The sequence below is a fragment of the Mustela putorius genome, unplaced genomic scaffold (assembly GCF_011764305.1).
Source record: "Mustela putorius furo isolate JIRA1106 unplaced genomic scaffold, ASM1176430v1.1 tig00003937_pilon_pilon_pilon, whole genome shotgun sequence".
Taxonomy (NCBI): Eukaryota; Metazoa; Chordata; class Mammalia; order Carnivora; family Mustelidae; genus Mustela; species Mustela putorius.
Window position 1 is genome coordinate 5937668 of NW_025422082.1, and position 25933 is coordinate 5963600.

At 44.8% G+C, this 25933-nt stretch overlaps 1 protein-coding gene across 4 annotated transcripts in view; it reads left to right on the top strand.

Moving 5' to 3' along the window:
- Positions 1–25933, top strand: part of DOCK5 (dedicator of cytokinesis 5) — a 210854-nt gene that overhangs the window by 166422 nt on the left and 18499 nt on the right. For 3 of the 4 annotated variants that reach the window (XR_006603519.1, XM_045069498.1, XM_004763249.2), the window contains exons 35-45: positions 775–934; positions 1682–1722; positions 2367–2457; positions 5661–5780; positions 10232–10321; positions 12259–12363; positions 17258–17399; positions 19375–19456; positions 20867–20951; positions 21345–21431; positions 23331–23507. Coding sequence is in view for 3 of the 4 variants with exons in the window: in XM_045069498.1 (XP_044925433.1) it covers positions 775–934; positions 1682–1722; positions 2367–2457; positions 5661–5780; positions 10232–10321; positions 12259–12363; positions 17258–17399; positions 19375–19456; positions 20867–20951; positions 21345–21431; positions 23331–23507 (1180 nt within the window). In the remaining variant the exon portion in view is untranslated. Of the gene's footprint in view, positions 1–774; positions 935–1681; positions 1723–2366; positions 2458–5660; positions 5781–10231; positions 10322–12258; positions 12364–17257; positions 17400–19374; positions 19457–20866; positions 20952–21344; positions 21432–23330; positions 23508–23984; positions 24052–25933 lie in introns of all 4 variants that reach the window. The other variant, XM_045069499.1, reaches the window with a different exon arrangement.

Consider the following 25933-nt stretch of genomic DNA (forward strand, 5'->3'; position numbering starts at 1 on the left):
GAATCACTAACTCATAAAAATATGATTATACAAATCTCCAGTGTTCAAGAATAATTCTAAAGTCTGGGCTAATTCTTTGAATCTATTTCTTTCTCTTTTTTTATCTTGTTCTCTGAGTTTTTTGGAGTTATCAAATCCAAGAAGCCCCTGTAGAGTAGATTTGCTATATTTGGGTCCAGCATGAGAAGGTTTAGATCAAAAATTTATCCTCAGCTTATTTATTTACAACTTTGCATTTCTGTTGTTGCCGTTGCTAAATAACACTTTCATCTGAAGAGGCACGTGTGGATGTATACTAGATTCCTTGTGTCCTCTAGATTGGGCACTGATCCAGGCCTTTCCAGAATGCCTGCAGGATGCTAGGGGGAAGTGCTAGGCTTCAGGGAGAATGAAGTCATAAAAAGATGGTCCCTTTCAGTTTCAGTAGACTGATCAGATAGCATACATAAACCTTCTGGGCAAAGGTTCTTGTTTCTGTGGTATTGACAAATACAAAAGCAAAAAGCAAGTACAGATAGAAGTTCAAAGATGGGCATTGTGGGCTGGGATTTTAAATGACAGTGGGACTTGAATCAAAGCCCTGAAGACAATGTAGGACTTGAGTCACCTGGAGGGACAGCATAAGTGGAGCCCTGGATGGGGTGGCCTTGCACAGGTGTGTGTTTCCTAGTTTGGCGCCACCTGCTGCCGGAACCTTGGACAGTGCTCACTAATGGTGCTGGAACGACAGATAATATGCAAATGCAGCATTTGTTTCTGTGTCCACTCTTCCAGCCTCCTAGAACATTGCCGGAAACATAAGTACCTCGCCACCTCTGGAGAAGTGTTTGCATTCCTGGTCAGCAGCCTGTTAGAGCACCTGCTGGACTACAGAACCATTATCATGCATGACGAGAGCAAGGAGAACCGCATGAGCTGTACTGTAAACGTGCTGGTAGGTGCTGGGCCCCCGGGTTGGCGAGAGGGCACCACTGGGCCACCCCTGCAGACGTAGCTCAGCTCTGAGTAGATCTCCCAGGCCCAAAGCTACCCAGGGGCCACCTGTATGGAGTCTGTATCCTACCGAGTTCAGCTGGAACTGCTGACTCAGCTTTGGACTCAGAAGTCAGCTCCCACAGACATGGGGATGGAAAGTGAAACCCAAGCCCTTGGCTCCACTCTTGCTTGAAGACCATCCTTCACCTTTTCCTCTGTCTTGTTTATATGTGGTTGCTTTGATGTTGGAAATGTTGCATCAGAAACACTATATCACGAAGAGAGAGTCTGTGGAGTCCTTATGGTGGTAGAGCTCTGTGGTCTTGCCTTTCCCTAGATATGTGTAGCCAGGTCCACAGATGTCAGAAGTTTAGGCTGCTTTGCATTCCTCTGCTTAATAGAAAGGAAGAGTCTGACTCCACTGACCCTTTGAGAGAAAAAAAAAAGACCACCCATTAACTGAAGTACCAGTTGGCTATCTGTTCACTTAGAGGGTTTCCCTCGTGTATTTTAGAGGCATGAGTCCTAAAAAATTTTTCAACTTAACTTTATAAATGATGACTACCTTTTTTTGTGGCAGTTAAAGGAAAACAATAGCCTCTGGAAAGGTGACACTGTAAACATAGTAATTTGGCCATTTCTGTGGCCAGCTTGTCCATAACATTTGACTTACATTGGTATTTCTGCCCCCCCCTTTTTTTGGTAGAATTTTTATAAAGAGAAGAAGAGAGAGGACATATACATAAGGTAAGCTGGAGGAGATTTCTGCTTTTGCCATTTATGTCCTGGCTTTATTATTTATTTCTTCAGTAAACAAATGCTAAGTCCCAACACCATGCTTGCTGCTTTGAGAGACAACTAAAAAAGTAGGAGAGCTGCCCCCTCCCCCTAAAAGGTAAACTCTTTAGACAGATGTGTAAGTCCAGCCTTAGGGAGCGCATAGGGAGGATGGTGTTGGCATTTCGGGGAAGGATGGAAGACTGGCCAGAGCAGTCAGGAAAGGCTGTATAGGTCAGAGGCATGGATGGACAAGTGCCTTGTGTCAGGGACCGTCAGCCTGGGATGCTGAAAGCCCTGAGCGTGGAACAAACTCGGACTTTAACCAAATGCATTTCCTCGGGGAGAGGTTTCCCAAAGGAGTCCATGACATTTATAAAAAAAAAAAAAAATTGAGCACCACTGCATTAAAGGAAGAGTACAAAATAGAGCCATTGGAGTGGGAAAGACACGCGGACAAGAAGCAGCAAAGAGGGGTGGAGGGAGGAGGAGACAGGAGGTGATGGAGTCCTTAGTCTGTGAAAAAGGACGGAAGGGAAGCAGGCTGCGGTGCGGTTGCGGAATGAGCTGAACCAGAGCGGCAGAGTGCCCCCCCTTCCTCCCCTTCTGCCCAGGTACTTGTACAAGCTGCGAGATTTGCACCGAGACTCTGAAAACTACACAGAAGCTGCCTACACCCTCCTCCTCCATGCTGAGCTTCTGCAGGTAAGTGGGTCAGGCGTGTCTTTTTCCACGGCATGGAAGTCCCCTGTCCAAGCCCTTTGGGACCAAATCCTGCAGCTTCATGACTTTGGATGGGAAGGAGCCGTATTCAAGGGAGATCCTTCTATCCAAGAGCACTCGTATGCCTTCTAAAGAGGCACCGCTTATTTTCTGCTAGGGTGGGGAAAATGTCAGTTATCATTTGTTTAAAAATCCTTTGGAAGCAGAGCGCAGCTTACAGGCCTCCAGTAACTGACAATCTCATTGAAGAAACAAAATATACATTGATTAATGTATGTAAAAAATCATCGTAGAACTGCCGAGAGATGAGCTGTAAATGAATTTAGTAGCACTACCCTACTTATACTCTTACAGAGTCAGAGTTGTGTGCCAGGGATATAAATATACCTACGTGTCATGGATCCCGAGTCATGATTTCTAGCTCTGACTAGTCCACTAACTTTGTATTTGTGTATGAACTGTTCCTTCCACATCACAGTCTTGGAGCGGCTAATAGCTCACACTTCTCCCAGCAGTGACAGAAGCTGCCATTCCCCATGGTGCTCTTGGAACCTTTCCTACCCTCTTCTTTCTTCCCATTTTCCTAAAGGGAAAGCACCTTCACCCGGGTGCTCAGGTAAATACCTGTTGTCATCTTGTATTCACCCTCCCCCATCGAGGCCGAGCTAGAATCACAGACCAATAGCGATTGTGAACTCCTCTCGCAAGGCACATGCTTGCCTTTTTTATTTTTCGGCATGGGAACAATTAAGATCTAGTCTCCCAGAAAATGTGAAGTTTGTGGTACGGTATTGTCTGTAATCACTGTGTGTTAGGTGTCTGACATTTATTTATGCTCTGGTTGTACTTGCCCCCTTCAAATAACATGTCCCCAGTGTCCCTGCCACCCTGAAGCTCCTGGTAACCACCACTGTGCCCTCTGTTTTCATGTGTTTGGCTTTTTCTAGAGCCCACGTGGAAGAGCTACCAGGTAATCTTTGTCTTTCTCTGTCTGGCTTGTTTCACTTGTAGCACCCCAAAGTCCATCCACATTGCCCAGAAGGGCAGGATTTCCTTCATTCTCATGACTGAATGGAATTCTGTTGCATATATATCCTACACCTTCTTTATCCATTGTTGGACACTTAGGCTGTGTCCGTGTCTTGACTGCTGTGAACAATGCTGAGTGAACACGGGAGTGCAGACATCTTTTAGGGATCCTGATTGTCTCTTCTTTCTATCCACTTTTCTTTATCGTCTTGCTATTGTCCTGGTCCATTGTCTCTCCCCTGGAGCATGACGGTAGCCCCCATTACATCTCCCTGTCGCCATTCTTGCCTCTAGCAATTAATTTTCTGGTATAATTTAATTTTTTTACTAAAATAAGGCATGTGCATTGTTCTTAGCTTTGTCATTAAGAACAGGAGGCCCCTGCCTCACCACTTCTCAGGGCAGCCATTCACAATTCATGTTCAGGTTCAGGGCACTAATAAGCTTATTGCATTTGGGATGGTAGGAGAGCTTGTTGACCGGGGTCTGATCACAGAGAGACTCTGGTATGTCAGTAACTGTAGGTCCTTTTTGTCTCAGAGAATTAAACTCTAGCTTGGCATAAAGTTTGAGATGTGGATGCAGCTTTCCCCCACAGCTAGCTACTGAATTTAGGGGTGCTTTTTATTAAGTATTGTCCATATTTTCTTCATTGGGATAATATTCCATCTTTATCATGTACACAAGGCAAGTCTTTTACCAGATTGCATACACTTTTGCATGGTCTGAATGAGCTCTGTATGTTCACGCACCAGGACCACACTGTTTTGTGGTACGTTTCACTACCTGGTAGTTACTCTTCATTGCTGCTCTTTTTTCAGAGGTTTCTGCCCTATTTCTTTGTATTTATTTTTCCATGTGGACTTTGGAATCATGAAATTAAAACACTGATATAGGAAGAATTTCCATGTTTATGGAGTAGCATTTTCTTATCCAAAAACATGTTAGGACTTCCATTTGTTCAAGTCTGCTTTCCTGCTCTTCAATGATGTATTAAGCTTTCTTGTGTAGAAGTCTTGCATATTCCTTGTTATGTTGATTCTTAGGTATCTTTTCTTTTTTAATGTAATTATGGTAAAATACACAGAACTTAACATTCACTGTTTGAACCATTTTTAAGTGAACAGTTCAGTAGCCTTAAGTACATTCCCGTTGTACCTGGATATCTTCTTTTTTTTTTTAAGTGTTATTTACTTATTTGATAGACAGAGATCACAAGTAGGCAGAGAGGCAGGCTGAGAGAGAGGAGAAAGCAGGCTCCCTGCTGAGCAGAGAGCCCGATGCGGGGCTCCATCCCAGGACCCTGAGATCATGACCTGAGCCGAAGGCAGAGGCTTTAACCCACTGAGCCACCCAGGTGCCCCCTGGATATCCTCTCATTTGGGGTTTATTCTAGTCCTGGTCTTACCTCTTCAACACGGTTATCTATTCCTGGGAACCCACCTCTAAATTTTTTTTTTAATTTTTAATTTTTTTTATAAACATATATTTTTATCCCCAGGGGTACAGGTCTGTGAATCACCAGGTTTACACACTTCGCAGCACTCACCAAAGCACATACCTTCCCCAATGTCCATAACCCCACCCCCCTTCTCCCAACCCCCCTCCCCCCAGCAACCCTCAGTTTGTTTTGTGAGATTAAGAGTCACTTATGGTTTGTCTTATTGCTTAATTTGTTAATTTTTATGCCGCTACTTAATTCTCTCATTATCTGTGATAGTTGTTCAGTTGGCATGCTATGTGAAGAAATGGATTATGAAGAATACAGTCTTTGCACACGGTCATAGTTATACCCCTTCCTTCCCATTTTCATACTTCTAATTTTTTTCTTTCATCCTGTTGTCCGTGTGGTACCTTCAGTGCCCAGCAGGTGTGTTGGGCAGCCCTCTGCCCCCTTCACTACTGTTCACAGCAGTGCCTCACATGGTAGCTCATTTGGCGTTACTTGTTTTGAAACTGACATACATCTTATTTTGGGGGTGGGGCAATTTTTGTGTTTAGTAAATAATCTAAACATACGGCTGAATCAAAAATATATACAAATATGTCTGTGACTTCTATCAGCTGAATATTTGTTACATGGATCTCCTTTGGTTAGTTGATTTACTTAACTGACGTGTTACGTTCATCTCTTGTTCCTTTTATTTGTTTTTCAGTGGTCCGATAAGCCCTGTGTACCCCATTTGCTTCAGAGGGACAGTTACTATGTCTATACCCAGCAAGAACTTAAAGAGAAGCTGTATCAAGAAATCATATCATACTTTGACAAAGGCAAAGTGAGTATTGGGCTGTATTAGGGAAAGGAAGAAATCGGCTACAGTGTTGCAGGGCAGTTCTGATGCTAACTACCCACAGTGAGCCCAGTTCCCTCAGGTTCAGGAAATAGCCCCCAGTCAGACAGCCCTCCCTTGAGACACCAGCCACAGTTCGGGGGTTTCTGGGCTACCCACATGGATCAGCAACTAACGGTAAATTTGGGGAGGGTATCCTGTGAACCCCTCAGATTTGATAATATGCTGGAACAGCTAACAAAACTTGGTAAAGTGCTGTGCTTACAATGACAGTTTTGTCTTAAAGGACGCAAATCAGGACCAGCCAATTGAAGAAGAACATAGGGCAAGGTCTAGGAACATTGCATATGCAGAGCTCCTGTGTCTTCTCCTGTGAGTGGATTTGGGGCACATTGGCTTCCTAGCAAATAGATGTTGAGAATTTCACCTGGGTCTCTATGCGTAGTTTTTGTTGGGGTTTCATTTGAAGCCTTCATTTGTTGACCCTTTGGCCATGTGAGTGAACTCTGTCTCCAACAGCCCTCTCCTTCCTGGAGGTCTGGCTGATTCCATGTAGATCAGGGCTCTGATCTTCTGATCCCGTGGGCTGCAGTCTGGCAAGGCCAGCCCCATTCTGAGACCATCTTGAGGCCCACTGTGAGTTTTCACTAGTATAAATTCAGGTGTGGTCTGAGGGGCCCACCAGAAACAACAAAGACACTCCCCGTCACTGGAGAAATTCCAGGGACTTAGAAGCTCCCTCACAGAGACTCAGGATAAAGACCACACAAATCCTTTATTTTAAAACAATGACTCATGACTTACTCTTTATTATTCCCATGTGTTTCTTTGAATTTTGGTATTTTTAGTGGGAGAGCAAATGAATAGATAAATTAGGCTAACAAAGTCAATAAAGATCAGTTATTCAGGACACTTAACCCAATGGAGGATATAATGGGCAGCCCAGAGCCCGATTCTCCATAACCATAATTTTACTTTTTGAATACTGTTGAGTGCCAGGAGCTAGCACCATGATTTTCAGTGCATTCTCTAGAGATTGTGGGCCAGCCCCTGGTGCACACCCCACACCCAGGCCACCACTTGCCTAACACCATAGGTAGCAGGACGCCTAATTAATTGCCCCAGGGGCTCTGAAAAAAGGTAAACATGTGAACTAGGCAGGAAGTTGTGGAATCTCTATAGTCAGCTGGTCAGCATGGCTAACTGAAAGGCTTTTAAAATAGGAAAAAAATATGGAAAGCGTCAGGGGAAGAAGAAAAAAAAAAAACATGCACTATCCAAACAAAACAGATCCTAAATTTGACTCATTTCAAAAGTCTGGAGAGTTCTTACGGACTGCCACTTCCAGCCACTATTCCTGATGTAACAGTGAACCTGTTTGTGAAATAAGTAAATAAGCCCAAACAACCTTTGGAATGGGAAAGGATGTTTGCAAACGACATAGCCAATGCAGGGTTAGTATCCAAAATCTGTGAAGAACTTGTGAAGCTCAACACCCAAAAAACAAATAATCTAGTTAAAAAATGAGCAGAAGAAATGAATAGACATTTTTCCAAAGAAGACATCCAGATGGCTAACAGGCACATGAAAATATGCTCAATGTCACTCATCATCAGGGAAATACAAATCAAAACCAGAGTGAGGTATCACCTCACACCTGTCAGAATGGCTAAGATTAACAACATAGGAAACAACAGATATTGGGGAGGATGCAGAGAAAGGGGAACCCTCATGCCCTGTTGGTGGGAATGCAAACTGGTGTAGCCACTCTGGAGAACAGTATGGAAGTTCCTCAAAATGTTCAAAATAGAACTGCACTATGACCCAGCAATTTCCTACTAGGTATTTACCCAAAGAATACAAAAGTACTGATTTGAAGGGACACATGCACCCCAATGTTTACAGCAGCATTATCAACAATAGCCAAGTTATGGGAAGAGCCCAAATGTCCAACCACGTTGAATGGATAAAGAAGATATGGGGTGGGTTTGTGTGTGTACACACACACACACACACACACACACACACACACACACGTATACAATGGAATATTACTTAGCCTTCAAAAAGAATGAAATCTTGCCATTTGCAATGACATGGGTGGAGCTAGAGGGTATGATGCCAAGTGAAATAAGTCAGAGAAAGATAAATACTATATACTTTCACTCATATGTGGAATTTAAGAAACAAAATAGAGGAACATGGGAGAAGAAAAAAAGAAAGAGACAAATCATCAAACAGACTCTTAACTATAGAGAACAAACTGAGGGTTACTGGAGGGGTGATGGGGGGAAGGATGGGCTAGAAGGGTGATGGGCATTATGGAGGGCACTTGTTCTGATGAGCACTTGGTGTTTTATGTAAGTAACAAATCTCTGAATTCTACTCCTGAAACTAATACTATGCTATATGTTAACTAACTGGAATTTTTTTTTTAAATGAAAGAAAAAAAAATAATATAAGAAAAATAAGGCAGTGGGGCATCTGGGTGGCTCAGTGGGTTAAACCTCTGCCTTCAGCTCAGGTCATGATCTTAGGGTCCTGGGATGGGGCCCCACATCCAGCTTTCTGCTCAGCAGGGAGTCTGCTTCCTCCTCTCTCTCTGCCTGCCTCTCAGCCTACTTGTGGTCTCTCTCCGTGTCAAATAAATAAAATCTTTAATATATATATATAAAATCAGGCAGATACTCATCATGATAAAGTAGCTACCATCTATTTAGTGCTAGTTACCATTTTGAGTGATTCCCAGGCTTTTTTTCTAACTTAATTCTCCCTAAAACCCTATTGGGTAGGTATTATATCTTTTTTACAGATGGAAAATCTTGAGGCCCAGAGACCAAGTATATATTGCTCAAGGTCTTTGGTCTCTGTGCCCCTTGACCTGCTCAAAAATCACTGAGGATCCCAAAGAGCTTTTTTCCCCACATGGATTGTATCTACTGATACAAGTATCCTTAGAAATTAAAACAGAAAATCCTAAAATATTTATTTACTTGTTCTCTGAAGGAACTTTTTACTATGAATATAAATCATATTTATTGAAAATTACTATATTTTCCAAAAAATTAGTGCTATGAGTGGCATTGTTTGACATGTTTGACAATCTCTCCAGCATCTGGCTTGGTAGGAAGCAGCAGAATCCTCATATCTGCTTTCTGCATTCCGTCTCCTGTGGTATTACCCATTCGGTAGTTGTGGGAAACCCCCTGCATGAGAGAATGAGGACTGAGAAAGACAAATAGTATTATTATTACTAAGAAGGGAATTGTGACCATAGGGACTCTGTGAGAGGATCTTGGGGACTCCCAGAGACCAGGGACCACACACTTTGAGAAACTCTGTGCCAGGCTGTCTCCCTATTTTTGACATAACTTAGTATTTGGTAAATGAGGAGCGAGCTTGACTTCTTGGATACTGTTGATGGGTTTCCTGCTCCAGGTCCCAGCTGATCTGGAACGGTTTCCATGTGGCACATTTCAGAGCCTTTTCCAGGGATCCCAGCCCTGAAATTTCAGAGGGGGTAAATTTGGCAAAGGATGATTTCAAAAGACTTAATTTTTAAATCTTTTTTACAACTGTACGTGAACTACGCCACATTCCTTCAGCAGCCAGAAACAGTGGGGCATAGTACCTGTTAATAAGAATCAAGTAGGAAATTACCAGATGCTGTGTTATTACAAGCATCCACCTAAGAAACATTTTATGAAATATCAAAAGGAACAGAGGGCTCAGTGTGGGATGCTAGCCTCAGATACCATATATCTCCAGTAAGCTGTGTCTTACACGGTCATTAGTGAACTTAAAATGTCATCAATACAAGAAACATCAATGTTTCTTAGGGCATCAAGTGTCCTAGCAAAAGGGCATTTTTCTTAAAACTCTTTGACTAAGCAGATGGTTTGGTCAGAGATAGGGAATCAGTGCTCAAAACTGGAGAAACAGTTTCCCAAATTTCATACAACAGCGTGGTTAGTCTTTCTCCCAAACTACCTAATTCAAAGCGTGTGCGCATGCACACACACACAAACACACTCCAGAACCAGAACTAAGGCCCACACTAACTTCCTTTCTCCTCCAACGAGATTCACAAGCTCTCAAAACCCAGGCTTTGGAGCGGGTCCCTCTCAGCTCTCAATGGTCTTAGTGCTTTGCCCTTTCAGTGCAATATCGCTTTCTTTGGGACACATGGTGTTCTTCATGTTCTCACAGACAGAATTCTAGAACATGCCTCCTGGCAAAGCAGCCAAGGTAGAGTAGCATTGTCATGTTAGAAGAAAAGGTTTAGTTGGTCCAAGAGGTGAGGCGTGGTGGGAATATTTGCAGAAACTCAACCACCTGACTCCTTGGTCATTGTCAGCCACTCTCCCCTGGCTTTTGCAGACAGATCAGTGACTGCTTTGTTCTCCTCTTGTAACCCTCCTTTTGTTTTCTCCAAGATGTGGGAGAAGGCCATCAAACTGAGCAAAGAGCTGGCTGAGACCTATGAGAGCAAAGTATTTGACTACGAGGGCCTCGGCAACCTGCTGGTGAGTCCGGATCAGCATGGGGCAAGGGTCTGACAGCAGTGCCAAATTTGTGTTCATGAAAATGTTTTTCTGCTTTTGAGATAGTCAAGATAAACCGTGTTCTTTATAGTGGGAAAGCAAACCTTGCTTGAAAGAAAAATGAAAAAAAGGCGAGGTCCTAAAGGTGTTATCATTATTCCTCTAAATTATCTCTGATAAAGGGCCCAGGATCCTTGCCTCCAGACCTCTCTCTCTCTTCCCTGTGCATTTTGTTTCCCTAGAGCAGAGACCCTCCGTATTCCTGACCCATCTCCTCTTCACCCTCTTGGTTACTCGGCCTCCTGTGAACACTGTCCATAGTTTAAGTATCTTCTGACATCTTCTGTCAGAATCACTCATTCTGTGGTCCCCATCCTCAGGGTCCTGCCAAATGAATGAACTGCCAATCTATGAGCCTTCTTTTTGTTTTTTGTTTTTTGTATGTGTGTGTGTGTGTTTTGTTATACACATCTTGGTATGTTGTTAAATGCTTCTGCCGGATCTTGAGTCTCAAATTTTGCCTCCCTCCTTCTCCCAAAATGTCACTGTGGTGCTTACACACATTACAGTTCCATGAACTTCTGTGCCATGCCTGGCCATGGGCACAGACCAACTATTTAAAAACAAAACAGCAAAACAAAAATAACACTCTGAATGTCCAGTGGTAGGCCAACACACATTACATTTGATAGTTTTTAGTAGTGGAATCACAAAAGGTCAAGTTACCTGTTGTTACATATAATACAGTTGACCTTTGCACAATGCAAGGAGGGGAGTTTAGGGGAGCCAACCCCCAACACAGTTGAAAATCTGCATATAACTTTTGACTCCTCCAAAACTTAACTACTAATAGCCTATTGTTGACTATCGCTGACTAGAAGCCTTACTGATAACATAAACAGTTGATCAACACATATTTTGTATGTGTATTATATACTGTTCTTACAATAAAGCAAGCTGGAGAAAAATGTTAAGAAATCTAAAGGAAGAGAATTCCCATACTATACTGTATTTACCAAAAATATCTGCATGTAAGTGGATTCATCCATTTTAAACACGTGTTGTTCAAGGGTCAAGTGTAGCTTCTTTGAGGGGATAGTCATCACGATCCCTTTGAAAACGCTTGCCCGTATATTGTACAGCTCCTGCTATCATCACACGCAGAAAATCGCTTCTTCATTTCCTTAACTAAGTGGAGCGATTAGTGATACACCGCGTTAACCCTGCTAAGAACGCGTGCTAGAAACCTTCACCTAAATAAACTAAGTAAATACTAAAGTGAGTAAATGGTCACGGGACCATTGTGAGAGGGGCCTAGGGACGTGCCCCGAAGGGTCTGGCTACCTATTTTGCTCTCTTTAAGGCTTACTCTCAGCTCTGGCCAGGAAACCTGTTCCCAAGGGAAGAATTAATGATAGCGCTGAGACCAGACACTGAAAAGCAGAACATCACCACCACCTTCTGGGCACTCGTAGCTGAACCAAGGACTTTAATCGAAACCACCTGTGTGAACCCGAAAGTTCTTTATCTTCTTTTCTCCTATATCTCTGTTTAAGTGCAGAATCTCAGATCTCCGCGAATCTCAGAAGGGGCTTTTTAACCTTTTAGGGGTCTTGAACCCTCTTCAGAAAACTGGTGAGAGCTAAACACTGCCTCCCTTTACAGAGGAATGCACACCCCGTGTGTCTTCCCGCAGGCAATTCTGGAGATTGCCAGACCGTCCAAGGCTCATTCACAGACCCAGCTCCAAACCCTTCCATCCAAGAAAGGGATAGCTTCTTGGCCCACAGGATATTTTCCAAAGACTATTCATTTGCCTGTTGGCTCATGGGAAACAACAAAGCAAATAGTCTGATCTTCCCCACCCCTCAATGGTACCCTTGTAACTTCCCTGTGGAATGTCTTGTTTTGTTTTCCAGAAAAAAAGAGCCTCGTTTTATGAGAACATCATTAAAGCAATGAGGCCTCAGCCTGAATACTTTGCTGTTGGATACTACGGACAGGGCTTTCCTTCTTTCCTCCGGGTAAGAAACCTCAGGGTGGTCCTCCGAGCCATTAAGCCGTGCAGTCTGAAGGAGGGTCAGTCTTCATTTCTTCTCCAGATGGGCCTCATGTGCTAGCAGCTGGAGGCCCGCGTCCTCACTGTGGGAGGCCGGGGAGGGGAGCCACTTCCTGCGTGGCCCGCCTCTTCACCCCGCACCCCAGCCTCCGGTATTCTGGCAACTCCTTTGTAAAATGGCTTTTCCCACGTGGAATGAAAAAGGGAAAGAGAACCGTCACCTCCGTGGGTCTGCTGCTGTGGGTCAGGCTGGAGAAAAGTGTGGATTGATGTATTTAGTTGTTTGTTTTATTTCCAGCCTGAGCTGGTTGGAAAGCAAATATCCCGAGGAAAAGAGTACAAAAGTTTCACAAAAATAAAAACAGGTGTTGTAATATTGAGAAGGACCATGTTATTCTTCCCTTCTCTAAATTTTCTATAACATGATACCGATTTTAAAATCTACAAAACAAATAAAATCTGATTTTTTTTCCCCCACACACAAAAAAGGAAGTCTCTGTAGAGCTGGCTGTGTTTAAACATATTATCCATTTTCCTTCCCCTGATTTAAGAAAAAGGGAGAAAAGAAGTACTTTACATTGCTCATCGTGCCCCAGGAGGAGGTAACTCATCCATTCAGTAACTATGTAGCAAGTGCCTGCTGTGTGCCAGGCACACATGAGGCAGATTCCAGTCAGATAAGGTCCTTACTCTCGGAATTCACAGCCTCACCGGTGTAACCGTAATTAAATAATCACGCCAACAAATGGAGATTGAAACTGACCAAGACGGGTAGTCTGTGCTCTAAGAGTTGGTTAACCAGGGAGTAGTTACCAACTAACATAAAAACTTACGTTCATGGGAAAAAAAAAAATTGCACATGATTGTTTAGTATTTATAATCACCAAAGACCGGATGCAGCTCACATGTCCCTCCACTGGTGAAGAGATAAATAACCTGTGGGATAGCTGTGCGATGGCATACAACTCGGTCATAATCCACACAAGCACGTGCATGAGTCTCGGATGCACTGTGCCAAGTAAAAGATCTTAGACCAGGAAGTCCACGTCCTCTTTGGTTTTATTTATATGGATCTGGCCAGACCGACACTGAACGGCAGGGGTGGAAAGTGGACGAGTGGTCGTCTCATAGCAGCGGGGGAGGGTTGGGCTTCAGAGGCACAGAGAAATTTTGGCTGGTGGTGAAACTGTTGTGTATCTTGACTGTGATCATGGTGATGTTTGTCAGAATTCAGAGAATTTACCCTAAAGATAGTAAATTTAAAGATAGATTTCACTGTATGTAAATTACGTTTTGTTGTTTTTTGTGTTTTTTTTAAAGAGTTGGGAAAGACTTCCTAGGGAATTTGTGCTTCAGCTGCAGTATGAAAGGCAAGTTTGGAGTCTCAGAGATAAAGGTGGTAGGAAAAAGGCATTGCAGGCAGAGGAAGTGGTGGGCAAGCTCATGGCAATGCCTGGGAGTGGAAGTCCAGTCCAGCGGGAGCAGAGCATGTGGGGCTAGTAGGGAGCTGAGGCATGAAGTGTGGGGACAACATGCAAGACAGGCTGTGAGGTTGCTATGGCTGTGTTGATGGCACCCAAGAGCAGGAGGGAGCCATTGCAGATTGTGTGTGTTAGCAAAGTCATCATCTGGCTGGTACGGACAAGGCTGGACGTGTACAGATAAGCCACTTAGAGACCATTACAGATGTTGAGGGAAGGGAGGGCCGGACATCCTAGGCAAGTGGCTTTAGAGAAAAATGGAAAGATTTCAGATAATAAGGTAACAGTGTTTGATGATTTTTCTTGGGACACATGGGTGAGGAAGAATGGAAGTGGCAAGAATGGTTTCTAGATTTCTGGCTGCCTAACTGGAAGGACATGGAGCCATCCAGTAAGACAGCAATACTGGAAAATAGCGTCACGGTAGAGAGATTCAATCCATTCATTGAATAAACATTTATTGAACTCCTGCTCTCTGCCTTGCTGTATTATAGGCATGGGGGCACACTCCAAATCAAGCCAAATCCTTGAAATTATGGAGCTTATATTCTAGTTTAGAGACCTACAAAAAGTAAGTGAAGCATTTAGTGTGTCCGATGGCCTAGGCCAATGCCTCACCCCTTGTAGACACTCCATGTGTATCATGGAGAAAATGTCGGGGCGGGTGAAGAGAGAGGCAGGTAATGGGGATGGAGTTATACATTTAGGTGGAGTGAATAGGAAAAACATCAGTGAGAAAATGCCATTTAAGCAAAAACCTGAAAGAAGTGAGGTAGCAGTCAAGAGACGAGACGGGGGTCTAGGCAGTGAGGACAGCGGGTTCGAAAGTGTGAGGCCGGAAGAGCATGAAGAAGAGGACAAGTCGAGAAGGGGGGGCAGGTGGCTTGGGGTCCCGGATCGCAGATGGCCTTTCAGATCTTTATATGTTCTAAGTGAAAGTCTGGTTGGGGCCACATTCCACGTGAGGTAATGTGGGACATCCAGCAGATGGGAGTCGGCAAGTTCACGCACAGACCCGGAACTCAAAGGAACGTTCCAGACTGGATGTAAAACTGGTGGGTTGTTCACATGTGGAGGAGAGAGCGCAGGGAGAGAGGGTGGAGCACCAGGAGGAGAGGGTCTGGGAAGGAGCCTTGCAGTAGCTTCTAGACTGAGACTGGTGGTCAGTGTCGGTGCTCTAGTCCTGATAGGGCAGTGGTGGCTGCTGGGCATTATGTGGGTGACTGTGGTGTCCCGCGAAATAGGGGATGTGAGCTGGAGACAGCACTGGTTTGAGCAAAGGTTAGACTTTCAAGTTGAAAATGGGGGGGGGGGTCTCCATCATCAGCTATTTTTTTTTTTTTAAGATTTTATTTATTTGACAGGCAGAGAGAAAGAGGGGGAAGCAGGCTCCCTGCTAAGCAGAAAGCCCAACATGGGGCTTAATCCCAGGACCCTGGGATCATGACCTGAGCCGAAGGCAGAGGCTTTAACCCACTCAGACACCCAGGCGCCCCCAGCTATAGGATTTTGACTGAATTATGTAGCCTCCAAGTTGTCTGATGTGTGAGTTAGAGAAATACCGCCCACATCGCAGAGCTGCTTCGGAATTAAATAAATAGCATGGAGGAGCGCACTGTAAACTATAAAGTGGTGTGTGGATGTTAGGTATTGTCACTATGTGCAGGAAAATATAAAAGCCTCTGCATGGTGTAGCTTCCGTGCCCTTCTGTGTTATGGGCCATTTCCCCAGACTCAGAATATCCAGACTCGTGTCGTCCTCGTCCCTCCCTGCCCCAGCCAGGCCTCCCTCCCTCCCCATTTCCGTCAGTGGCACCACTGCTCCTCCTGCTCTGGGCCAGCAAGCTCAGAATCCTTGGTGATTCTCCCCCATCTTCTTTGCCCTCCGCCAGACACCAGGGTCAGACACCAGAAGGTTCTCCTCCTCCTGTTCAGTCCTGCTTGGGATTCCTACAGTTGGACACACACCCACTTTGCGCTGGTTCTGTCCTGTCACTCCCTCCTTCCAGAACCTCCAGTGGATTCCCCGGGCTTTGGGAACTGGTGCCTGCCTTTCAGTGTTCGGGCTCATCTTAGCTGATCTTCTGCTTCAGTCCCATACTTTCTGCCCTGTGGCCCTGTCCTTCCTTTCACTCTTCCTGCTGGTTGCCCTCCCCTTCTCTTCCCCTCTCCTTACCGTGTCCATTCACCTGGGCGCAGTCAATGCCACGTTTTCCTGGAAGTCCCTCTTTCAGTCTGTGCTAGCCTGTGCTTACCTTGTGCTTGTCTGCTTTCGTTCCCATTGTTGTCCACATCCTACGATTAGTGCTGCCTTACCCTCTGCTTCCTTACCGGCCACAGCTTTGCCCTAATGATGGAAATGCATAAAGATATTCATCTTTCCCACCTTGGAAAAATCTCATCATCTATTCCAGAAGACCTGGCAGTTTTTCCTGCCATCGGTGTTTATCCTACAAGGTCTGTTGCCTTCCTGTTACTTACATAAACTATCATACTTTCTTGTTTTCTGTTTCTGCCCACCAGAAGGTGAATTTTGTGAGAGTAGGTTCCTCGTTATATCCCTAGAGTCTTAGCATTATCTCCTGTTTGTCCAATACGTCTTTGCTAGAGGAATGGACAGGTGATTTAAAAAAAAAACATTTTCCAGGACAATATGGGCCCAAGGTTAAAAAGCAGATCCTGTATGGGCTGCCAATGCTGAGTACTCATCTGAGCGATCATTGGATGGCAGGAGCCTGTGAAGCATGGCTGCGTTTGAATTTGTGGGGGCAGCAGCACTCTGAGTCAAAGTACTCCCATGCCTGGAGCCTAGGAAATTTCTTTCTAAAAAAAAATCCAATTTCATTAATTTTAGTAAACAGAAAAGGAATGTAGATCAGAAGGGAGAGAATAGGATTCGGAGCAGTTGTGTTCTGTGAGCCTTTGACATTGCTGTCCACAGGGATTTTCAGGATTGCCAAGGAACTGCTCTGAATTATTCCTGCTCCCTGTTAATGGGAAGTTGTTGTGTGGAGTCTCTTCCTAACTTTGCTCTTCTCCAAGTCAGCCCCAGTCCGAGTGCTGGTCCACAACCCAGATCATGATAAGACAAGGGCTTGTCTTGCTATGAAAAAAATCAATTAAATTCAGCGTTGTGCCTGGTGACATCGTGGGTCTACATTAGGGCACAAGCTCATCTCCCTGTGGGTCGGTGCAGACCCATTACAGACCACGCTCTGGTACAGTGGTTGCTGCTGGGCGCATAGTAGGTGTTCAGTGAGAATTTCTGGCAGAATACCCTTTGGCCAGGGAGGGCTGTAGCTTCCTGAGCTACAGGATCCCCAGTCGCCCCTTCACTCTTAATATGTCCTCAGTCCCCTTGCTGTATCTGACCTGCAGAACAAAATCTTCATCTACCGGGGGAAGGAGTATGAGAGGCGAGAAGACTTCAGCCTCAGGTTGCTGACCCAGTTCCCCAATGCCGAGAAGATGACCAGCACCACGCCCCCGGGAGAGGACATCAAGTCGTCCCCAAAGCAGTGTATCCTCACCTTGGAGAGACGTGGCCCAGCCCAGCCACAGAAGCTCAGGGTCCAGTTCTGTCTCTGCACACGGATATGCCCTGCCCTCTGACCACTCACGTAACCTTCTGACTCAGTTTCCCATTCTGTGTAAAAGCTTTGGGACGCTGATGTCCTTAGCTTATGGTTATGAAGTAAAGGACAGAGATGATAAGCAACTCTTGAATATGAAAGGATATGTTTTATAGCCGTATGGGGAGCTTGAGAAGGACTGTTCAGGATTCTGGATTCTGGAGAAAGATGTATAGCTTTTCTTTTGTAACATTCAGTGACTTACTGAATAACATTGAATAACTTAACTGAAAAATTACATGCTTTCTTAGAAAAAAAGAACAAACACTAAGAGCTCTATAACAAAATTATCTTTAAAACTTTTTTCATGTGTTTTGTGCTAAAATAAAGATACTCCAACACTGAACACTATTCAAAGAGATGTAGATAAGCCAGAGCTGGTGTGACAGGGTAGATAAGAGAGCAGGCTCTGGAGCCAAGGTGCCTGGGTTCGAGTCTCAGCTCTGTCACTTACTTTGTCCCTTTGAGCAAGTTCCTTAATTTCTCTGTGCCTCAGTTTTCCCATCTATAAAATGGGGATGATGATCATCCTTCTCACAGAGTTCTTGTAAAGATTGAGTAAACATTTGTCAAATATTAGAACAGTGCCTGGTACATAATAAAAATTCAATATGTATTGGCCATCATTATACGTATAGGTTGGTAAGTAACTATAGAAAGATTGACAATAATAATAACAGACCTATAGACAGGCACACCTTTAAGAGAAGAGCAGCCTGTTAATACATAGCAGATGCTTGGGAAGGAATGGTCTTCCAGGATAAATCCTTGTTTGGGTTATGTGGGTTCAGAAGACAGTGGAGATGTTTTCGTGGTGCGGGAATGACGAGGTCTTCAAGAACTAGATTTAGGATTTCCTGTCGCTGGGCCCTCAGTCCTTTCTGCCTGCCCTCGTGGCCTTTACCAAATGGCTTCCCTCCTCCAGGCCCTTGGTTTCTCATCCATGAGATGTGAGTCTCTTTTCCCCAAATACCCAGTAGTGCTTCTGGGAGGCTCAAAGTCGGAACGAGGTCATTTCTGTGAAAACGCTCTGTCAGCTAGACCAGGTAACACGCAGCCCGGTGATCCTCAGATTTTGTTATAGGTGAGACTCACCACGGAGAGATTCTCATTCAGCCATTGGGAGTTCTTATCGTGCATCCTGCGAGCGTCCATGTGGTTCTGGTGCCCGAGGCCGCGTACCACCCTGAGATGCTGGCAGTCACTCTTTTGTCCTCACCGAGGGCCTTCACCTCAACTTTAAATGCTCGAGATTTTGTAACAGTATATATGCACTGGCAAGGACAAAAAAAAGTCATTATTAAAATTATCGAGACAGTTCTTCCCCTGAGCTGGATTAGAAGCCTGACTTCACCATGGACAGTTGTATGCTCTGGGTTTTCTCAGAACCTCAGAGTCTTCTTCTGTAGAAGGAGAGTCGTAACATCCACCTGTTGGTTGCTGTGTTCATTACAGGTGGGAGCACGTTAAGAACCTTATTCCGTGCCCAGCTATGGCCCTCTATGGACAAGCGATGGCCACTGACACCAGACCTTCCTATTGCATGGGCCCCGCAGTCAAGCTGTTTCACAGGCGTCCTTGTCCGAAAGAAATGACTTAAAATTGCTTCGAATCCCTCTTCCCCTGATAGTTTCCCTGTGGCAGGGTTGCTTGCCAGGGGTCTGACCAAAAAATGTCCTAAGATTGTAACTTAATCAGGCATTTTCATAATACATCAGGGAATGCTGTTTTCAGTGCAGTGCTGGCCTTCGGGGAGTGATTCAGGCATCGTTTCCATCCTCAAAGCAGGAGGAATGGGTGGTACTTTCTGCCTGGGACACCTTCATGGCCCAGCCCCTTGTCCTTCCTTAACGAGTTTCTCAGACATGCAGTGTTTCACTGTGAAGCCAGTGATGAGCCTGCCACCCAGCTACAAGGACAAACCAGTTCCGGAGCAGATCTTAAAGTAAGTGGGGCTTGGGGGCGGGGGGTTGCCTGTTTTAAAAAACTATCTTGGGGCGCCTTGGTGGCTTAGTGGGTTAAGCTGCTGCCTTTGGCTCAGGTCGTGATCCTGGGGTCCTGGGATCAAGTCCCGCATCGGACTCCTTGCTTGGCAGGGAGCCTGCTTCTCTCTCTGCCTCTCCCTGCCACCCTGCCTGCTTGTACTCTCTCTCTCTCTCTCTCTCTGAGACAAATAAATAAATAAAAATCTTTAAAAAACATTTTCTCTCTAACGTACTTTATCTAGAAGTATATCAGAATCCAAGCTTTAGGGCTCTAGGGTGGCTTAGTCAGTGAAGCATCCAACTCTGGATTTCAGCTCAGATCATGATCTCAGGGTCATGAGATCGAGCCCCACTAGCAGAATTCACCTGATTCCCCTTCCTCACCCCCCAGCTCATGTCCACACTCTAAATGAATAAATAAATGAATGAATGAATGAATAAAATCTTTAAAACCAAAGCCTTAAACTCATGTGGAAGACCTTCTGTTGCTTCAGCCCTTTGGGGTTGCTATAGAAGGACCCCACAGACTAGTTGGCTTAGAAACAACACATTTATTTCTCACAGTTCTGGAGGCCAGGGAAGTCCAAGGTCAGGTGGCAGCAGATCTGGTGTCTGGTGAGGACCTGGCTCCTTCCTGATTCACAGACACTTCTCACTGTGTCCTCACCCGCAGAAAGGGTGACAGAGCTCCCCCGGGTCTCTTTTATAAAGGCACTCATCCCATTCATGAGGGCCCCACCCTTGTGACCTCTGCACCTGCCACAGACACGACTTCCTGATCCCATCACACTGGGGGACAGGATTTCCACATTGGCATTCAGACCACAGTAGCCCTTTATTTGTATTTTCAGTGTAAAGTAAGAGCTTTGTGACTCAAAAGGCATTTGGGAGCTTTGTGGGTCTTTTTTAGGCAGACAGGGAAATCAGGAATTTCACTGTGAGACGTCAGAGCTCCTCGATCTTCCTTCTGCTCAGAAGCACTCACTGAGGAGTGGCTGACTTCACCTTGCCTGGTGGGGTGGGGTCCCCAGTGACCGAAGGCCTCATTTCTTTTTTCCTGAGCAGCTAAAATGCTAGTAGGATTGATACAATTGGGATTAAAAAAACACAAATGAAATCACAAACATGGATTATAAATACATAGACCTTTTTAGGTAGTGAGCTGTGGAATGGATTTATAAATAAGAAAAATGAGCAATAAAATTAAATTGTGCACCTCCTCCAGCCTTCTCTGTGGAGACAGTTCGGAGGTCGCTTAGTGGCTAAGACTCAGGCTGTGTAAGAGGTGGCCCAGGGTTTTATTGAAATCTGACCGAGGACTGCCCATTCTAAGAGACCAGCTACAGCACGGTGGCCATGTCTTTCTCCAGCTACTACAGAGCTAATGAAGTGCAGCAGTTCAGATATTCCAGGCCATTCCGGAAAGGAGAGAAGGATCCAGACAATGAATTTGCTGTGAGTCCACCCCCTTTGCCCTCTAAAACAAGGTAAAGTAAGCTTTCCAACTAACCAGTGCAGATCACAGAAACAATGGCAGCCGTAGGGACACAGGACAGAGGTGCTGCGCACCTCCCACCGGAGAGCAGCCGGTCTCAGTGGAGACTGGAGCCCCTCCCCCCAAGACTGGGCTCTGCTCTTCACTCCAGGGTTGCTGCTGAGCTTCACATGTCCCCTCTAAGAGGTGAGAGGGCCCAAGCAGATGATCCCTTGCAGTTTTAAACCTCCAGCATCCTCAAAATAATAGCCCATTTGCCAAGGAAGCATTTGGAAATAGAACCTCCCTGACCTCAACCAGGGAGCATTGCCGAGTTGCCTGGGAACTAATATTTCCGATTTTCCTTCCACCAGACCATGTGGATCGAAAGGACCACGTATACAACTGCGTACACATTTCCTGGGATTCTCAAGTGGTTTGAAGTCAAACAAATTTCAACGGTGAGTCATTTGAAATGGGAACTCAGAAAATTCTTTGTGTCTCCAGATATAATAAGAGCCTTTGTTAAGCCCTCCTCCAGTTCTCACTAGCTTGGCCAGCCTCCTCTGGCCAATTTTGTTTTCCAAAAGAGAAATAAAAGCCATGCTTGTCTAATAGAACTCCTTTGTGTAACTGATGTTACAACACCAACCCTAAAGGTTACTCACAGTCAATGACTCTTTTATGAGCAAATGAATCTCATCTCCTCATGATCCTGCCAGTACACCAAACCATTTTCGGAATGTCTCCTTTGAGTGTGCTGTCAGTCACATTCTCTCCCAGAACGTTTCCTCTTCTTTCATTCGTGGCTAATCCCATCACTGGTCATCCCAGATAATTCCTTCTCCGTCCTTCCCCAAAGCTGCCCCTTTTACCTTTATAATAGTTATTAAATAGTTATTTTCTTTATTTCCAGATCTCCTATTATTATACTCCATTTTAGTACCTCATTCATCTCTGGTGGATGCCACGGAAAAAGCCCCTTCATTGGCCGCCTGCCTTGGCCTTCACAGGCCTGTTTTCCTCACAGTTCCACAGAGAGTTTCACAGTGGAAAAATGACCATCTTCTTATGCTTAGAACCTTGCCGTGGCTCCCCAGTACCCAGAGCATAAAGCCCTTATTCCTTAGCAGGTTCATACAAAATCCTTGTGACTCAGTTCTGCCACCCCATTTCCTATGGAATCTTCTAGAACTAAACTCATTCCATGTTATTTCAACCCTCCATGACAGTGGGGCATTTTTTTTGCCCGAAATGCTACTTCTCAACCTAACTACCTCCCATCGAAATTCATTTTAGTAACAGCTTCACCTGGAAGCCATGTCTGAAGCTCCCAAGGAGAGTTAGATGACCTTTCCCTGTGCCTCGCTGCAACCTGGGCTTATTTCTAACAAGTTGCTCCTGTGCTTATGTGTCTTGAGACCCCACTATAAAACCGTAGGCTCCTCCCAACCACGAATTATATCCTAGTCACTTTTGTGACTGTGGAGCATAGCACAGTACTTGGCAGGTAACACACTTTAAAGAAATAGGTCTTGAACAGATCTGAACTGAAATCTGATGTGTTCCATACCACTAGTAATAAGTTGTTACTTTTCAAGTAGGAGTATGATTTTCTTGGACAGAGACTTTTGGCATCAAGGCTGCAGTAGGCAGTCATGCTGGCTGGCAATGGGTAAAATGAAGAAGGCGATTTTTCTTGAAACCTGGCTTTGAAGACGTTCCCACAGGAGTCACTCTTTTCTGAATCTGTATTGAATCTTCTTTTATTTTCATCCAGAATTCAACTTGAATATTCTAGTACATCCTCTTATTTCTGACTTCTTTGAACCATAGAACCCATACTAAGGTGACTTATGTATGGTCTGAATGAATGTATGGCTTCCAAAACCATTTCCCATTTCTCATGGAAGAAGCATCAGGCCTCTTGCCAAGAAACATTCTGGGAGCTGCAGAACTATCTGGGATCAGATAACCTGTTGCTCTCTTGTCATTGAGCTTCTAAAAAATCTCCGAGGAAGCTCTGCCTAAAAATCATCATTACAACAGCTCCAATTTTTTTTTTTTTTTCAAAATTTCTATAGACCCTTGGTACCAAGAAAGAATCACTGTAAGAGGTGTAATTTTGGGGTCACCCTTGTACTTCCTAAGGAGATTTTAAGTCGCTTATTTTGCAACTTAGCAAAACAATTTTCAGTAAGTATGGTATCCAAATAAATATAACCTTGACAAGCAAAACTTCACTCTTTTATAGCTTGGTGAGAATTTTATACCTTTTAAAAGGGAATGCTTATAATTTTCTTTCCGTCTTTCCTGTGAGCTCACAAAATGCCCTTCCTCTTCCTTGTCCTCTGTCGCAGGAGGAAATCAGTCCCCTGGAGAATGCCATAGAAACCATGGAGCTCACCAATGAGAAGATCAGCAACTGTGTTCAGCAGCATGCCTGGGACCGAGCCCTCTCTGTGCATCCCCTCTCCATGCTGCTCAGTGGCATCGTAGACCCGGCTGTCATGGGGGGCTACTCCAACTATGAAAAGGTGAATCCTGTGTGTCTCCATGCCTCGCCAGTGATTTCATTTGTTAATAGCTTCTCTGAGACATTTTTTCACTCTGCCCCCTTTATAAATGGGCAAATGAAGTTAATGAAAAGCGTGTCCTTGACCTCACACCTCCTAGAGACCCTCAGCAGCCCAGACAGGGTCAGGTCACAGCCCGGTAAGGAGTCACTGAGAGATCAGTCTCATATACCTCATCTGGTTGGTTTACCCGCTATTCCCTCTCCCACTTCCTTTCTCCCCTGAGAGGTGGAGAGCCTACAGGTGGGCCCAGAACTGAGGGTGCTCCGGAGGTGAAGCAGCGTCTAGGAGAGGCCAAGCTGCACTCTAGTTAAAATGAGCTTCTAGAAACGCCCACCCCTACGTGGTGCGCTGTAGGTTGTTTGGACAAATGCTGGCCCTGGCTGCACAGTGACATTAGTTCAACAAAGTGTCATATCTTTTCTTCTGGAAAAACAGGAAAAGAGTGCTCACCAGATGTGAATCCATTGCTTAGGATTTGGATGTAGCATCATTTAAAATGGAGGTAATGGGGGGGGGCACCTGGGTGGCTCAGCCATTGAAGTGTCTGCCTTCAGCTCAGGCCGTGATCACCGCGTCCTGGGATTGATCGGGTTCCCTGCTGAGCAGGGAGTGAGCTTTTCCCTCTCACTCACTCTCCCTCTGTGGTCTCCCTCCTTCTCTTTCTCTATCTCTCAAATAAATAAGGTTTATTTAAAGGTTTTAGAAAAATAAAACCTTTAAAAAAATAAAAATAAAATGGAAGTAATGTATACAGTAGGTAAAATTCAGTTAAGTGCAGTTAATTGAGGCAGGAGTTTTCATTGTTCAGCTGTTTTCAGTGGCTAAGTAATTTTGGAGTCTTCTTGCTGAATCTAAATCAACATTTGGCTGCTGCACCCTGTGGGGTAGCCTGGAGAGAGTGAAAGTGAAGGAGGTGGGCAGGAGGGGTGAGTGCACATTCAATGGGCCGATTCTCTTATTCCCATTTGTACACCAAGGCCCAAGAAGACCAGGGGCACTAGAATCAGCCACGCCAGCGACCCATTCCTGCTTCCCACTGGCCGCTGTGTGCCCTTGTGTGAGATACTTCACCTCTCTGAGCGCCAGGCTTCATACCTGAAAAAACTGAGGAAAGTACCTAGCACACAGGGGTGGCTGGTAGCTGAGGAAAGCATTATTTGTGGAGGGGCCATCACGGAAAGCTTGCCATTTAGCTGAGCCTTGCTGAGGATGGGTTTTCTTCTCCCTCCTCTTCTCTTGGAGCCAAACACAACTGAGCAGGGCACCCAGTGCTCTGTGACTGCTGCTGTAACCATTTTTCCAACAACCATTGTACCTTCTTCAGGCTTATGACCCTCAGCGCCTGGGCAAGGAGTCCACTGGAGGTCACGTCTAATATGCCCATGCCAAGTGTCAGTAATAATCTCCAGTGTCATCACAAAATTCAGTGCAAAACTAGGCTCCAGAATATAATACTTTTTTGCATTGTAATAATTTTGGTGTGTGTTTTTTCATATAATCTAAGCTATCTCGTACTAGTTTTCGTGTGTTTTTCCAAGTGTATTTTTTCTTTCTCTTTTTCTTTCTTTCTTTCTTTATTTTTTTTACAGAATACCCCTTAACTCAAATTCAGATATGTCAATATCTGTGAATAGTATGTAATTTCATATGAAGGTTTCCCAATGTCATTGTTGTCTTACTGAAAGTAGGGTATGTAAACTAATAAATCTCAAGACCTTTAGCTTAAAATAGTAGTTTTTACTTTTTTTTTTAAGATTTTATTTATTTATTTGACAGAGATCACAAGTAGGCAGAGAGACAGGGAGAGAGAGGAGGAAGCAGGCTCCCTGCTGAGCAGAGAGCCCGATGCGATGCGGGGCTCAATCCCAGGACTCTGAGATCATGCCTAAGCCGAAGGCAGAGGCTTTAACCCACTGAGCCACCCAGGTACCCCAGTAGTTTTTACTTTTAATTAACATGTATGAGTTTGTGTATTTCTAAACATAAGAGAAAGGTAAACTCATTGATCACCAATGTTCCCCAGTGCAATTAATTGGGGAATTCATCATCACCTACCTATATCGGTGACCTGTCTTTAAATCATGGCCCAGGGACGCCTGGGTGGCTCAGTTGGTTGGACGACTGCCTTCGGCTCAGGTCATGATCCTGGAGTCCCGGAATCGAGTCCCGCATCGGGCTCCCAGCTGCATGGGGAGTCTGCTTCTCCTCTGACCTTCTCCTCGCTCATGCTCTCTCTCACTGTCTCTCTCTCTCAAATAAATAAATAAAATCTTAAAAAATAAAATAAAATAAATCATGGCCCAGCCGGGTGGCTCAGTTGGTTAAAACCTCTGCCTTCGGCTCAGGTCATGATCCCAGGGTCCTGGAATTGAGTCCCGCATCAG